The sequence below is a fragment of the Crassostrea angulata genome, chromosome 10 (genome assembly GCF_025612915.1).
Source record: "Crassostrea angulata isolate pt1a10 chromosome 10, ASM2561291v2, whole genome shotgun sequence".
In the NCBI taxonomy this organism is placed as follows: domain Eukaryota; kingdom Metazoa; phylum Mollusca; class Bivalvia; order Ostreida; family Ostreidae; genus Magallana; species Magallana angulata.
Window position 1 is genome coordinate 32,432,911 of NC_069120.1, and position 15,462 is coordinate 32,448,372.

A 15,462-nucleotide genomic window follows, 5' to 3' on the forward strand; every position below is an offset into this window, starting at 1 on the left:
TGTTAGTGTACCCCCCCCTTTTTTTTGTTGCATGTAGTTCAGATAAAATGTCTGCTACCACCCTGTCCTTAGAAAACATAGTTTTGTTTTTTAGTATTGTATTTTAGTGTTTGTATTAATAGGGTATGTTGCTGGCCATCCGTCAAAATCAGTTAATCATATTTCATATATATTCTGTCATATCAAAAATGTCAATTATTATAATTACATTTTCAGTAGGCCATACTATTACACATTGTTCTAAGTTTTACTAAAACAATGTATAATATAGTTATTAAAGTCTCCAGTTCCATCTATTTCCTTTGGGTGGCGGGAATCCAATGGGTATTGGATTTATGGCAGAACTTTGTATATGCCACCTTAATTTTTTACATGTTTATATTAAGGGAGATCACCCTGCCATTGTTGTTTACTATTTTTGGTTATATTTTACCGGGTGATCTCAATATTTGTTCAGGTGTTTTTTAACTAATAAGGGAGATCCCACAGTACCTGTTACATAAGTCATTTTAATAAGTTTAAGTATTGACTTTGTCAGGGATCTCCCTGTTTGTGATGTGGTTTATTTGTACAAGTTTTTGATTCGTCATTAATAAATGACATTATTTCGTCAATGACCATTTAGTTGTTTTTAAGGTAAAAAATTAACAAGCTGCAGTTCATAGATGGAACAAAAAGATTTAAGTCTATTAATGGAATAACCTTTATTGGTAACTGTTAAGATCAATGCATGGGCATAATCCTACTTATTTACAACTGTTTTTAAATGATTTTGTTGTCTCTGGGTCTTCTCTCCACAAATTTGAAACGTGTAAAGGTAACGTATTTCAACATTAAAAATGTCGCTTTTTAAAAAAAGATGGAGAGATGACCCAGAGATGACTAATTATGTATTTTTTCAAATTATTTTTTGAAGGATAAAAAACAAAGTCCATTGATATGACAGTGTTGTTTCAAACAGTACTTTATAGACCATATATTGACAAGTCTCCGTGGCTCAGTGGTTTGTCCTGGATTTAGTGAATACATACAATCAGTGGTTTGGGTTCAAATCCAACTGGTGGTCTTTTTAAAAAAAAATTAAACTTTTTTGTTTTAAATGTTTGTTATTATAACATGATGTTGAATTATAATATACCGGTATACATGTATTTTAATTTGTTCTTATTGATTTCTAGATCTGCTGTATGAACACTACAAAAAAATTCTTTTCTTATTACTATTTTTTTTTAGGATATACACAATATAACTTCATTAAAATATGTTTACATTAACATTTCCAACTAGTTATCGGTTTACCCCTCATTGCCATTTTTTGAAAGCTTTGTGAGTTTTTTAATAACCGGAATAGCCATGTATTTCGACTCTCAACATGATATATTTTTGTTGAAACCTGTACATAGCCTTTCGATGTTATAGACATTTAAATCCAAATTGATTCGTATCGAGGATTCCTGCAAACTTACAATCTTGTGCGCTCACTTTCTTTATTAACTCAGTAGACCTACAAGTAAGCCTAACGGTTTCCATTTAGGTATAATCTATTTTTTTCACTGAAGACCAAGTTCCGTATTTCATTCTAAATACATGCATGCATGTAATTTATAAATTATATATAATTGATTGTTACAAACTGAGTGGTAGTCAAAATCTTTTCAAGTAAAAAATACACATTCAATGCATTGATTCAATATCCACTAATATACAGGATACAAGAGGCCCATGGGCCACATCGCTCACCTTAGGAACAATAGGTATGATATAATCAGCCTAATGGAGTCACAATACAAACAATCTGGACAATGAACAATAATACATGTAGATCCTGTATAAATAAAATCCATTTTCCCCCTCGATATCCTTATGTTTATAATCATTAGTCCCTTTTCTAACAGGATGATTTTATAGTCATATCACATGTTGAGTACTGCAGTTCTCAAAAAGATCCTTAACAATTGTTTCTATATGGGATATAAACCTACATCAAACTCTGAACCTTCTTGTGAGGCCGATGAATTGTCCTGGGCCAAAGTCTTAGCAATTATAAAGAATCATCTGGCTGATTAGTTTTTGAAAAAAAAGATTTTTAAAGATTTACTCTACATATTCCTATGTAAAACTTTGACCTTTATTTAAAAAGAGCGTATGCATGCATTGCACTTATATCAAACAAAATTTAAAGGCTTCAAACAAAGATTTTAATCATTGTGTCAAGTTTGGGTAAACTGGCAAAGTGGACATAGAAATACTAACAATGTCAACAAAGGAATGGACAAACATTAAATCATAAAACTTCACATAAATCTAAATCACAGGTGAGCTAAAATTCATTCATCATCACTATATTTAAATTTCTATACTTATTCCCAATAAACTACGAAAAGCCTGCACCAGAGTAATTGCTTAAACCTTTAGTAATTCATCACATGTGAGTTGATGTCTGTAAGCTATCACTGAATTTTACCAAATAAGTAATCATTGAGAAATAAATTAAAACCATACTTTCATTTTCGATAAAGCAGTACGAAATAGCAAAAATGAGATAAAGGTGGTACACACGCTTTGGCGGATCCAAATCAGTGTGGATTTGCATTAAAATATATGTTTGCAATGAAATAACATTGAATGATTACGTAAAAAGTCAGTACATTTACTGGGAACTTCTTTAAGGTGTACATAAAAATTAAGAAACGAGAAATGTTGAATAAATAAGATGAGCCAATTCGTTTCTTGAATGTGCAATTTTATACATCTTCATATATAAATAAATAAATAAATATACATGTATATATATATATATATATATATATATATATATATATATATATATATATATATATATATATATATATATATATATATATAATCTAATGTGAGGCCAATGGGCAACATCTCACCTGACTGTCAGTTCTAAAGTGAGTTCTTGTAACATCATTCTTCGTTTTTATTTTAAGCAAAACTTTGACTTATGATAGCCCATCCATAACTATCTTATTTCAAATCTGACAAATAGATTGAAAGTTTGATCACTAGAATCTTAGTATAGGATTTATCACATAATAGAAATTCATCATTGAAATTATTGAACATTTTGAAAAGTAACAATTTATCACTTCTTGAAGCCTATTGGACAATTACATTTTTAAAACTCTTTGGTACAAGTTATTTTTATAAAAATCTTTAGAGATCTTTTAGTAAAATAATGCAATCTTTCCCCTTCTTAGAAAATGCTAAAATACTCATAACTTACAGCCTATATTTTGAGAAAATGATTTTTTCTTAATTTCCATGAAGGTCAAACAACTCTTTTAAAAAGTACACAAATTTTATTTTATTGACTACATACAGTTCCCTGAATTTGGTGTACATCAGCTTCATAATAATTTATTTTACCTATTCAATGTATTTTAAATCAATCAAAACTGTTTTATCAGTTATACATGGAGGTGGGTGGGGGAAAGCTGTACATGGATTTTTTCTATTTTTCAATTTTTTCTGATAGTTCAATATTTTGTTCTTTGGAAAGGAACCAGTAAAAATTTTAAAGGACTGTATATGATAACAGTCGTGCAAATCCCCCCATTACACCAGTTTTAAAAATGTTAAAAGGTTATCAAATTATTTGGGGGAGGGGGCAGTTTAGGCCCTTCTCATATACATGTATAGATCTTTGCTCACTTTGCTTCAAACCTTAAATTTCAACCTCCTTTCAGTGAAGTGTAAAATTGAATTGTCATTCATAGAATTTGGCATACCTATGAGTTACTTTCAAAGATATTACAAATGTTTGTGCTGCATTTGTACACAAGACATTTTTTTACTTTAAAAAACTGAACTGTATTCGAACTGGTGGCTTATAGTAAATTCTGATGCAAAATAATGTAAAAACAGCACTTGGAGGTCTCTATACAGAAATTGTATGCTTCAAATTTCAATAAGTTTAACTGTATGATTGTCATACCCCCATTTAATAAACAAATATTAAGTGAAAAATTGACCATGTGTTTTAGATTAATTGCAATTTTAAAACATTTGAAAGAGGTGAATATGGATAAAAGTCCTAGATGATATATTTCACCTTTGGTTATGAGTTTGAATATGATGAGCATAAATCCTAAACACTTGACGTGATGATTTTGTCCAAGTTTAAGGTCTTTACTAAAGAAGAAACAAGAGTTACATATTCTAGCTTAGATGATACATGTACATGTATAAGGCTAAAATGTAATGAACACCGTTCAAATGTAGGTTTAAAAATAATCAAAATACATTGTACCTCGATTTTTCTGCTTTAATTCAATGATGGGTATGATTTAATTTATGCATTTTTCTTAACATAATGGATTGAAATTAACTTTTACAAAATATTAGGCCACTATTTTGTGCAATTGAGAAAACATTTCAAATAATCAAGTTTCAGTGTGTTTTGTACTACCCCAAGTTGAACCTCTCCTAGGGTTCAGTAATGGTCATGAATTGAACATTTTTAAGAATCTTCTTTTTTGTCTGGATGCTATTGGTTGCCTGATATTTGTCAAATTGTGGAACAGCAATTTTTGGAAAATTACCAAAAAATTTTATTCATTAATTCTATAGCTGAATTTTGACCCCTCATGAGCCCCCATCTCATGAGTCCTGGTTTGAATAATTTACAATACACATTATATCAGGATGTGAATGGTACTACCATAAACTGTAGAATTAAAGATTTTAAAAAAAAGGATTTTTAATGATTTCCCTTTCTATATTCTTTTGTGATCTTTGAGCCCCAGCTGGCTTCAGTTTGAAGAATTATAAATTTTCCATCAATAGGAGGGCTGAGTGGTCGTTGCCATTATTTCTGGCTATATGTCTTCTAATGAAGAAGAGTTCTGTTAAATATTTAGAATTAAGTGTCACACTTCAGTTTTTCTTCAATTATTAATACTATATAGCTAAACAAATAACTTTCAGAAAGAACTATATATGATAAGAGTTAAATTTGGCCCCCATAATTTGACATTTTTAAAAAGTGTTTCTGGTACAATAAAACTTTATGTTACATTTTAGAGGAGTTGATGTAAAATACATTTTTCACCTTTTTATTTGATTTATTTGCACCCACTGGCAGTATATGACGTCAGAAGTGACGCTATTTCTATAATTAAATCAAATTCAGTCAAAAATTAACTTTTTTCTTATCTTTTTATGAATGGGAAATATAGAGCGCATGCTTGAACAAAGAAAATTTTTTTGTCACTGATTAGTCGGGGCTAGATACATCTCTGATTAAAATATTTTGTTTGTTCATGTGCTCTATGTTTTCTGAAAGAATAACTGCTTGAAAACAAGCTGTTTTATGCTAAAATGGTGGGAAAAGGTTGTCATTACGATGTCATATTTCTAAATTGTGAGCAGTTGAATCTAAATGAACATTATGTAAAAACATCACATATATATCCGTACAAAGAAAACAAAGAAATACAGTAAAATGATGATGTTCATTTTAGGGGGCCATTTTAGGCCCATATCATATCTAGTTCTTCAAGGTAAATTTAATGGGTAGTTCAAACTTTGTCGTAATTATTGGCATTTCTCCTCTTTAAAGAGGAAAAAAAACCAATTTAGATTTCCCTTCCAAAAAGGAATCATTTTGCCTAGAATGGTGGAAACTGACCCAGTGTTCTTGAGAACAAAATTTGAAAAGTTTACTGACATAAGACATTAGGAGATCAGAAAAGATCATTTGAACCTTCAAATGAGCTAAAAATACGTAATTGAATTAAATATCTAATAAAGTAAAATATTACCACACTTAGTTTTTACATGAATAAAACAACACATAACATCAAGACAATGTTTCGTTAAGAATCCCATTTTGAATCAGCTTCTCTTTAAGCATGCTGAAAACATGAAGTTGTTCCTCTGATGTAAGAAGAAGTACACTTTGAATTATTTTCTGTGGATTTGGGGCTCTGAAAAAAAACAAACAAACAAACATTAGTTACCAGTAATATTCCTCAAATAGTTACAAATCTTGATTCAAAATTAGACAATTTGTTAGATTATAGATGATCACCACTTCAGTTAAGTAAATAGAATTCATTTTTTAACATAACAATGTTACAGCACTCATTCATATTGCTATATATATACATCTACCAAGTATTATTCCCTCTATTTCTTATGGAAACTTATAGTTAATTCATAGCTCTATAGAAACAGCCAGATTGAAATCTACACTCCCCGTTTATTGATTGGTCGAAATCTACAGCGGCTGAAACTGACAAGAAAGTGACAGGACCAAACTTGACACGCCCAGTTTAACGATTGGTCGAGACCTTCAACTACCTAGGAAAAATCACGGACTACACGAAATAACGCTAACGTGGGTTATGTATTTTTTCTACAATGACGCTACCTCCATATTTCCGAATGAATCACCAAAAGAGCGCAAGTGAATGCACAGTGAGCGCACTGGGAGTGCAAGATAAACACACAGAAAAATGGGAAAGTAGAATGTTTCAAGGACTGTTCCAAATAAAATTGTGTTGGAATTTAACTTTGCCACATCCTACTCTCTAAAATATTGTCAAAATGATTCATCATGTTCATAAAATGTACATAATTAACAATATCTCTGTGTGCAGGTATTGTACTTCCGTATCAAATAAACCACGAGCATCTGGAATTACAAATTCAGATTGTGCATATCAATGTTTTCATTTATTCCCTTTCGGCAAATAAGTGTTAATCTTTGTGCCGGTGAGATTAAATTTGACCACACTAACTGGTTGCTTCAGGTCTTTAATGCATTGTCTTTAAACGATGCGTACATAACGCGTTTCGACTGACCAGAATATCGAGCACTAGGGTGTTAAAGTGTCTGTTACTGTGAGCAGATTCATGTACTGCAATATAATAATGGCTTAACTATTATTCTACATTTCTATTTATAATTGAATATTTACATTCACTTTATTTCCTCCTATTAAATTGCATTGATAGATTTGAGTGATATTTACGCATAACACAGAAGACCCAATCACTAAATCTGGTGCGTATGAATACAATCAGTCTTCCTTCAGAACATGACTGACTCTCCTCTCGACTTCAAACCGGATCACGACCTGATACTCTACTTGGGCTGATTAATATTTCATGGATGTAAATATTTATTTAAGATTTAAATGAATTCAATTGATTAATTTCTAAGTATACCAAAAATAAATCCATCAAATTACAGAATGGAAAATAAAATTGTGTTATTGGAATTTAAAACGCGGTGCACTATTTTTGGAAGCATAATTCGGGTCTTCCAATGGCTCTTCCGTTCATTGCGCATTAATCGTTGGATAAGGCCGAGATTTTTTAAAATAAATCATATTTGCGGAAAGAGAACAAATGTTAAAAAACGTAAATATAAGCATTGAATCATTATTTGTTGAAAGATGTGGTCTCATAACTGCAACGGTGTGCGCAAACAAATTTTCATAACGCGCTAGCGCACGGTATTCAATTTGTATGCGCACACCGTTGCAGTTATGAGACCACATCTTTCAAAAAGTAATGATTCAATGCTTAAATGTACAAATATGAGGGTTATTTCGATATAGCATGTACATATCAATATCACATATTATGGTAAATGTGCTCTTGTTTAGGATGTAATTACATTTGTGTATCAATGAAAAAGAAAATACAACTCTGTATTTATGAGTACTTGGGTTAAAAAACTGTTTTGAATTCAATTTTGTTGATTAAGGCCGGCAATTTTTTATTTTTAGACTAACAAACCACAAAATGATAAAGTTCTGTAGGAGGAGGAAATAAAAATAAAAATCACTTTGACCACCAATTTTTTTTATTTCTGGTTCTACGAACTACAAAATTGTAATGTTCTGTAGGAGGTAAAATAAAAGTTTTATGACGTCAACTTTTTAAAAATAATATAATAAATGACAACTTCAAGATCGTGGTGTGTAACTGCATCAAGTGTAGCATGTGAAAAGTATGTCAGCTGTGTAACATAGCACTGAAATAGTAGAATAGAATATTGGACATACAGATCTGACATAACATGTAGCAATATTTAGAGGGATCGAGCCATTTATCATTATAAGAATCTTTAGTTACGGTTGTATCATATAGAATTTTTAGCTAGGTACAAATAGTTTGCCAATTTATTTGTTAAGAGTAATCTTTGTTACCAATGAAACAAAGTTTTATATAAAATGGTTGAAGTAAGGAATGCTATATAAAAATGTATTCTATCAAAGGTGTTAAGCATGGAATTTAATCATTAGACAACATTGCTCTAGAATATGGTAACTTTCTTTAATTAAACAAATGATGCTTTTTTGATGCTTGAGTGACCATTTCTTTTCCACTTGCAACACATGCATTTCATATCGGTCTGACAAGATAGTTTGTTCTTTTTAAGTTTTAAGTTTCTCGCGCCATATTTGACAAGAAGTTGTTACTTTACAATTTAGATCCCGATATTAAATCTTGACCCCAAACCAAAAATTCGGGATCCAGTCAAAAATTTGCTGTCTGGGAAAATAAAGAGATCTTTTTTGTAATATTACTTTTTTCCTTAAAACTCATAAAATCGAGCGGAGGGTTTGTAAACCTAAAAAATAAACAAGAGGCCCATGGGCCACATCGCTCACCTGAGCAACAATAGGTATGATAAAATCAGCCTAATGGAGTCATAATACAAACTATCTGGACAATGTAATATAAAACATGAGGATCCTGTATAAATAAAACTCAATTTTTTCACCCTAGATATCCTTATGTTTAAAATCAATTCCCTCTTCCAGCAGGATTATTTTATAGTCATATCACCTGTTGAGCATTGCAGTTCTCAAAAAGATCCTTAACAATTGATTATATATGGGATATAAACATACATCAAACTTTGAACCCCTTGTGAGGCCCAAGAATTGTCCAGGGGCCAAAGTCTAAACAATTTTAAAGTATCAGCAATATGTCAAAATGCTTGCAGATATATATATAAAACCATATATCATAACATTTCATTTTTTGTGAATAATTAAAATATTTTCCTTTGTAAAATTATTTCTCCAATGTGACTCTTTCCTACTCCTCGAGTAAAATTACAGCTTTTTTAAGGAAGTGGTTTTTAGAAAAAAGATATTTTAACAGCCAAATGGTTTTTGAGAAGAAGATTTTAAACGATTTACGATATTCCTGTGTAAAAGTTTGACCCCCTCCCCCATTGTGGCCCCATTCTACCCCGGGGGTTATGATTTTCACAGCTTTGAATCTACACTACATAAGGATACTTCCACACAAGTTTCAGCTTTCGTGGCTGTTTAGTTTCTGAGAAATTTACTCAATATATATTCCTATGTAAAAGTTCGACCCCATTGTGGCCTAACCTTACCCTGGGGACAATGAATTGAACAAACTTGAATCTACACTATCTGAGGATACCTCCACACAAGTTTCAGCATATTCCTATGTAAATGTTTGATCCCCCCATTTTGGCCCTTCCCTACCCTTCTATTCTACCCTACTGTAAATTCCTAATTAAAAATGAGGAATTAATATCCGCGTAAAATCGCGAGAAGCCCGTCTCGCGAATTCTAAAATCTCGCTTTTAATTTTGGGAGACATGTAAACTATATGAAACTATGATGAAATTTCGCCATTCGCGATTTTATGTTCTCGCGATTTGATGGTAAATCGTTGAATCGCGTAATTAAGTACTCGCGTAAAATAAGGAATCTACAGTATTCTATTCTACCCTTCTTCCTAGCTAGGAAATAGAATGTTACAATAAACTGTTGTTCAAGTTAGCGATGTGGCCCATTGGCCTCTTGTTCAAAGCATGTCAGTGTTAATTAGCCTTTACCATTAAACTTCTTAGATACATTAGGGTCAGTATTTAAATGGAAATGATTCATTATCTTTTGTTGTATCAGAGATCTGCACAAAACTCATCACAAATCTAGCCAGACATAGTGCTGACAGTTAGTAAACATTTACATGCTTTAAGAAAATGTTACTAGCTAGATTTTTGTTTTAAAGAATCAGTTACAGAAATCCAAAGTTAAAGCTTAGAGGCCTTGTTGATTTTTTTAAACCTCTTGTTCAATACTTTTTTAGAGCTACGATGGCCATATGTTGAGTAACACACTCTAGAATATTTCTAGAATCGACAAATTAGCTTTTTTCTATTTTAAAATTTGAACCCCTTGCTGGGACCCAAGTATTGGTCTGTAGTTTATTGTTGGACTTTACAATTTAGAATCTACACTTTTTGAGGATCCTTTCATACTAATTTCACAATCTGTAGCAATGTAGTTCACAAGAAAACATATTTAAAACATTTTCCATATATATTTCTATGTTAAACTTTGAACCCATCTTTGGGCCCAGTTTAGTCCGGTGGATACAGCTTTATTAATTTAGAATCTACATTAATTAGGGATTCATGAAAAATAATCTCACAAATTGAAGCATTGTAATTCTCAAGAAGATTTTAAAACATTTCCCCTCTATGTTTCTATGTTAAACTTTGAACCCCTTCTGGGGCCCCAGTATTGGATCGAGGGTTAAGGCTTTTATAATTTAGAATCTAAACTATTTGTGTATGCTTACATAGCAATTTGCTAATTGAAGCATTGCAGTTCTCAAAAGAAGATTTTTTGAACATTTCCCATATATGTTCTACATTGAACTTTGCACCTGTCTTGGGTCCCCAATATTATTCCAGGGGTCACTATTTTAAAGATATTATATCTACATTATCCAAGGTTGCATGCATACATATCTCACAAATTGTAGCACTGTAGCTCTTGAAAAATGATTCTTAAACATTTTTCCTATTTAATTCTATGTTAAACTTTGAACCCCTCTTGGGGCCCCAGTATTGGTCTGGGGGTCACCACTTTTACAATGTCGAATCTACAATAGCCATGAATGCTTGCATTGTAATCTCACAAACTGCTGCACTGTAGTTCTTGAGAAAAAAGTTTCAAACATGATCCCTTTATATTTCTATGTAAAGGTATCTCACTCCTCAATGTTCTTGTATCAAGAATTTCTCAAGAAATTTATCATTAAAATCTGTTGACAAAACCTACTTAAAACATAAACATCATAGATTACAAAGCTCAGCGAGACAAGGCATCACCTTTATGAGGCATCATCTTTATGAGACCACATTTATCGTACTATATGAAAATCATAGTTAATGATCTTGGATATTCAAGAATACTGTCTTGTCACAATATCGTGTATCAAATGATAATCATGTTTATTTTATAAGGTAATGTAAGATACAATGTTTATCAACACAATAATTTAAAATACGATATTGTATTATATAATACCTAAAATATATATATAATAATGAATGATAATCTCACAAACTGTAGCATTGTAGTTCTTGAGAAGATTTTTAAACACTTTCCTTGTATACTTCTATGTTAAAGGGACTTAGACACGATTTGAGTTTTAAAATTCAAAATTTTGTTTTTCCATTTTCAATATTTAGAATGGTTGATATGGGTATTTTTAATGCTTTGCCAATATTTGAAAGTCAAATATTGAGTTAAAAGCAAGATAAAGAGTAATATATTCTTTGTTTTGTAAACAAAGCTCGAGCCTTGTTATTGTTTACATATTTGTTTTATTGGTGTAAGTTTCATTCAAATGTTGCTTTTTTCTGTTTTTAATATTATCTATGATCACATTGAATCAGTTTACCTTCTTTTCTGAGTCATTTTGTCAAAAAAGTGGTTATTTCATACTTTACATTATTTTTAGACAAATATAAGACTCGAGCTTTGTTTACATAACAATGAATTATTACCCTTGTATCTCTCTTATAACTTGACTTCTAACATTCAAATTTTGGTCAATTATTCAAAATGTGCAAGAAAATAGTTTTTTACATAAAAAATAGAAAATAAAATTTTGATCTAAAATGTGTCCAAGTCCCTTTAAACCTTAAACCCCTTCTGGGGCCCCAGTGTTAGTTTGGGGGTCTTGGCTTTTACAATTCAGAATCTACACTCTTTGAAGATCCTTGCATAGTAATTTCATAAACTAGGAAGAAGGTCCATATATATAATTCAAATCTAAAATTTGAACCCCGCCTGGGCCCCTGATTTGGTAATGGGGTCACAATTTTTACAATTTAGAATTTTCACTACATATACAAACTTTTTTGTAAATATTGGCATTTCTGGTGCAGTGGTTCTTGAGAAGAAGAATTATAAACATTTTAACTAAGTATTTCTATGTTAAATTATGAACCTCTCCTGGAGCCCCAGTTTTGATCCAGGGGTAAAGATTTTTACAATTAAAAATCTTCATTATCTATACTTGCTTTTATGTAAATATTGGCATTTCTGGTGCTATACTCACTGTTTTGCAACTATCTTTCCTTTAAAAAAAGAGGTTAGCTCTTTAATCTAACAATTTAAAAACCCCTTACTTACTTTGTACCAAGTTTGGTTAAATTTGGCCCAGTGGTTTTAGAGAAGAAGTAAAAAATGTAAAAAGTTTACAGATGAACAGACCGACGGACAACAGGCGATCAGAAAGGCTCACTTGAGCCTTCTGTTCAGGTGAGCTAAAAACAAATAAAGAAGGTGACTTAAAAAGGACCATTTACATGTACATATCATAAAACTTAACCCACCTTATAAAACTGGCATAATAAACATTTACAAAAGTTGCCATCAGAAATTGGCAGTCAAATCTATCCATGATGCCTCCATGACCAGGGATCAGATCACCAAAATCCTGTCAAACAAAAGAGACTAAAATTTTAAGATCACAACAAATTCATGTAATCATATTGATATCTGTTTGTTTACAAAATTATGTACGTGTCACTTAGGATTTTACAGATCTCATACCCAAAATATATTTTTTGTATTTATACTTATCAAAGTGTTTATGTTACAACAAGATTGACATACATAATAATACATGATAAATTATTACTTTATTAAAACAAGAGGCCCAGGGGCCAAACCGCTCACCTGAGCTGATCAAATCAGCGTTACAGTATTAAAATTAAATTTCTTGACAATTTAAAATCCTCTTTGTGGCCCCACTTTTCTCTAGGGAATAAATAAGTTTCGGCTCATCTGGCTGATCAGTTTCCTCTTTTCACGTTTCTCTAAGGAATCATGATTTGATCAAACTTTAATCTTCAAAACCTGTGCTCTCACACAAAGTTCCTTTTTTTTGGACAGAAGATTTTCCCAGAATATTTTTAAAGATTTTCTCTATATATTCCTATGTGAAATTCATCCCCCATTGTGGCCTCATCCTATACCCGGGGACCATGATTTTGACCCAATTTAGTTGAAATTGGCCAAGCGGTTTTAGAGAAGAAGTTCAAAATGTAACAAGGGCACCGAAAAGCGGAGCATCCCCTCGTGAAATGAAAATATTGTGCAGGGAAATGCATTATTTAGGAATAAACATGTAATTTAAGAGACCATATATTTACAATTAACATGTTAAAAACAACTTTAAATTAGAATATTTCATTTATTCATATCCCCATGCACGCTCTGGAGTGTATACATTGGGGATGAGTGCATTTATGTGATTGTACAATTCCTCCCATTACTAGTAAAAACATACCACAAACGTGTTAAACTTTAGTAATATAGTTTTATAAATTCTCTTTATCCAGTGACATACATTACGCATCTACACAATTTTTAGCGAATTTAAGTTTCGTAATGAAAATGAAACATAGTTGAAGATCTGACGATTTATAGTCTGCTCTATGAGAAAATTTGAGATGTCATAACTCATATTGAAAATGAAACATAGTTGAAGATCAGACGATTTATAGTCTGCTCTATGAGAAAATTTGAGATGTCATAACTTCAACCCCAATATTTTAAAAAGAGTAACATATCTTCAGCAATTTACATGAAATGAATTCTCGGTTAATCATGTTGAAGTTATTTGTCAAAGTCTCTTCTGAATTATGAACCCTACATGCAAGTAATTTGCTAAATATCATCCAAAATTCGGCTCAGACGGCTGCTTGTTTTGATAAAAAAAATTGTTTGCTTCTTACCTTTACAGGGCCTACATCCAAAAAAATATCAAGATGTTAATTTGAAATGTTTTTTTCACAAACCAGAAGTTGTACATTAAATTTCTAAGTGTTGTAATTTTAACTAGAGGTACTGTGAGCAAGCTCACAATTGCATACTTGCCAACCTCCAACACGTGAAAATCTGGTCATGACCAGATTTGGAAAGTAAAAAATCTGGTCATAGCGCGTAACGACATTCACGACATATTTATCATGCATTTCGTAGGTATATACAATAGAAATATGTGTTAAAACTTATGTGTAAACAGTGTAATACTTTATTGCAAAGAAGCATTTTAACTAACAGTTGCTGATTTTGAATTTTGTAAAGTGATCTGACACAGAAAATGGTAGGTTGTGTTCAGCTGAAAAATAATGCAAAAAGAGTTTCTGCTACATTAACCTTGCTTTTGAACTCTGTAAATGATGGCATGAAAGTTGCAAGTGACTTGGAAGACTTTTGTGTATTAAAAAGCATTCTATACATGACTTAGCGTTTTTGAATGTTTAGTCTGATCATTTTGGGCACAAAATCCAATATTCAAATGTGCGTTACATAGAACGCAAAAGCCTCGTGTTGTACTCGATTACTTTGTTTTACCTATGGGAATTCATTTTCCCAGATATGTTGGTAGGTACAAAAATATCGTTTTCTTTTTGTTGGTTTTGATTCCGCTGGCCCCGATGAAGACCTTTTCTTATTAGAAGCCATCACAATTAATGATTTAAACCTTCGCTTAGTCAAAACAACTCACGATAATAATTACACTTAATGTGTCTGTTATAGCCATCGGCATTGTTTACGCGTTACGTAAATCCAAGCTCAGCTTGAGTTCATAACTGGAAGTCAAACGCGCAACGTAATTCACGAACCAAATCCGGAAATCGGGAGATTTTCGGGTTGTTCGACAAAAATCGGGTGAAAAGCATGACCCGCCGGGTCATAAAAAATAATCGGGTGAAGGGTTGAAAAATCGGGTGTGACCCGACGAAATCGGGTCAGTTGGCAAGTATGCAATTGATACCCCCCGCTAAGGAAAAATCAGATCTCATGTATTTTTTCTAATATAGAAAATATTGGATAGATCTATTTCATAGTCCATTTACTTTAATAACAACTGCTCTATTTTTTAAAACTGTTAATGCTAATATGAGTACACAAACCAATTTCTATTCTTTAAATTCCATTTTATTTCAAGTTAACTGTTAATGCATGAGGACATTTGCATCCTTATGTTTACAAACATGACTCGAATCAAACGAAAATCCACATGTCAAGCAACCATTTAATATAAACATTTTGAATTATTGGTATACTGAGCTTGATTATTTTCCGAAATGTTTTTTCCATACAATTCCCATCCCCCCCC

At 31.6% G+C, this 15,462-nt stretch overlaps 1 protein-coding gene across 1 annotated transcript in view; it reads right to left on the reverse strand.

Annotated features, from left to right (window-relative positions):
* Positions 1-1,638: 1,638 nt before the first annotated feature.
* Positions 1,639-15,462, reverse strand: part of LOC128167220 (phosphatidate cytidylyltransferase, photoreceptor-specific-like) — a 108,989-nt gene continuing 95,165 nt past the window's right edge. The window contains exons 10-11 of the mRNA XM_052832799.1: positions 12,665-12,768; positions 1,639-5,954 (exon numbers count right to left, since the gene is read on the reverse strand). Of these exons, the coding sequence (XP_052688759.1) occupies positions 5,828-5,954; positions 12,665-12,768 (231 nt within the window). The 3' untranslated portion in view covers positions 1,639-5,827. The remainder of the gene's footprint in view (positions 5,955-12,664; positions 12,769-15,462) is intronic.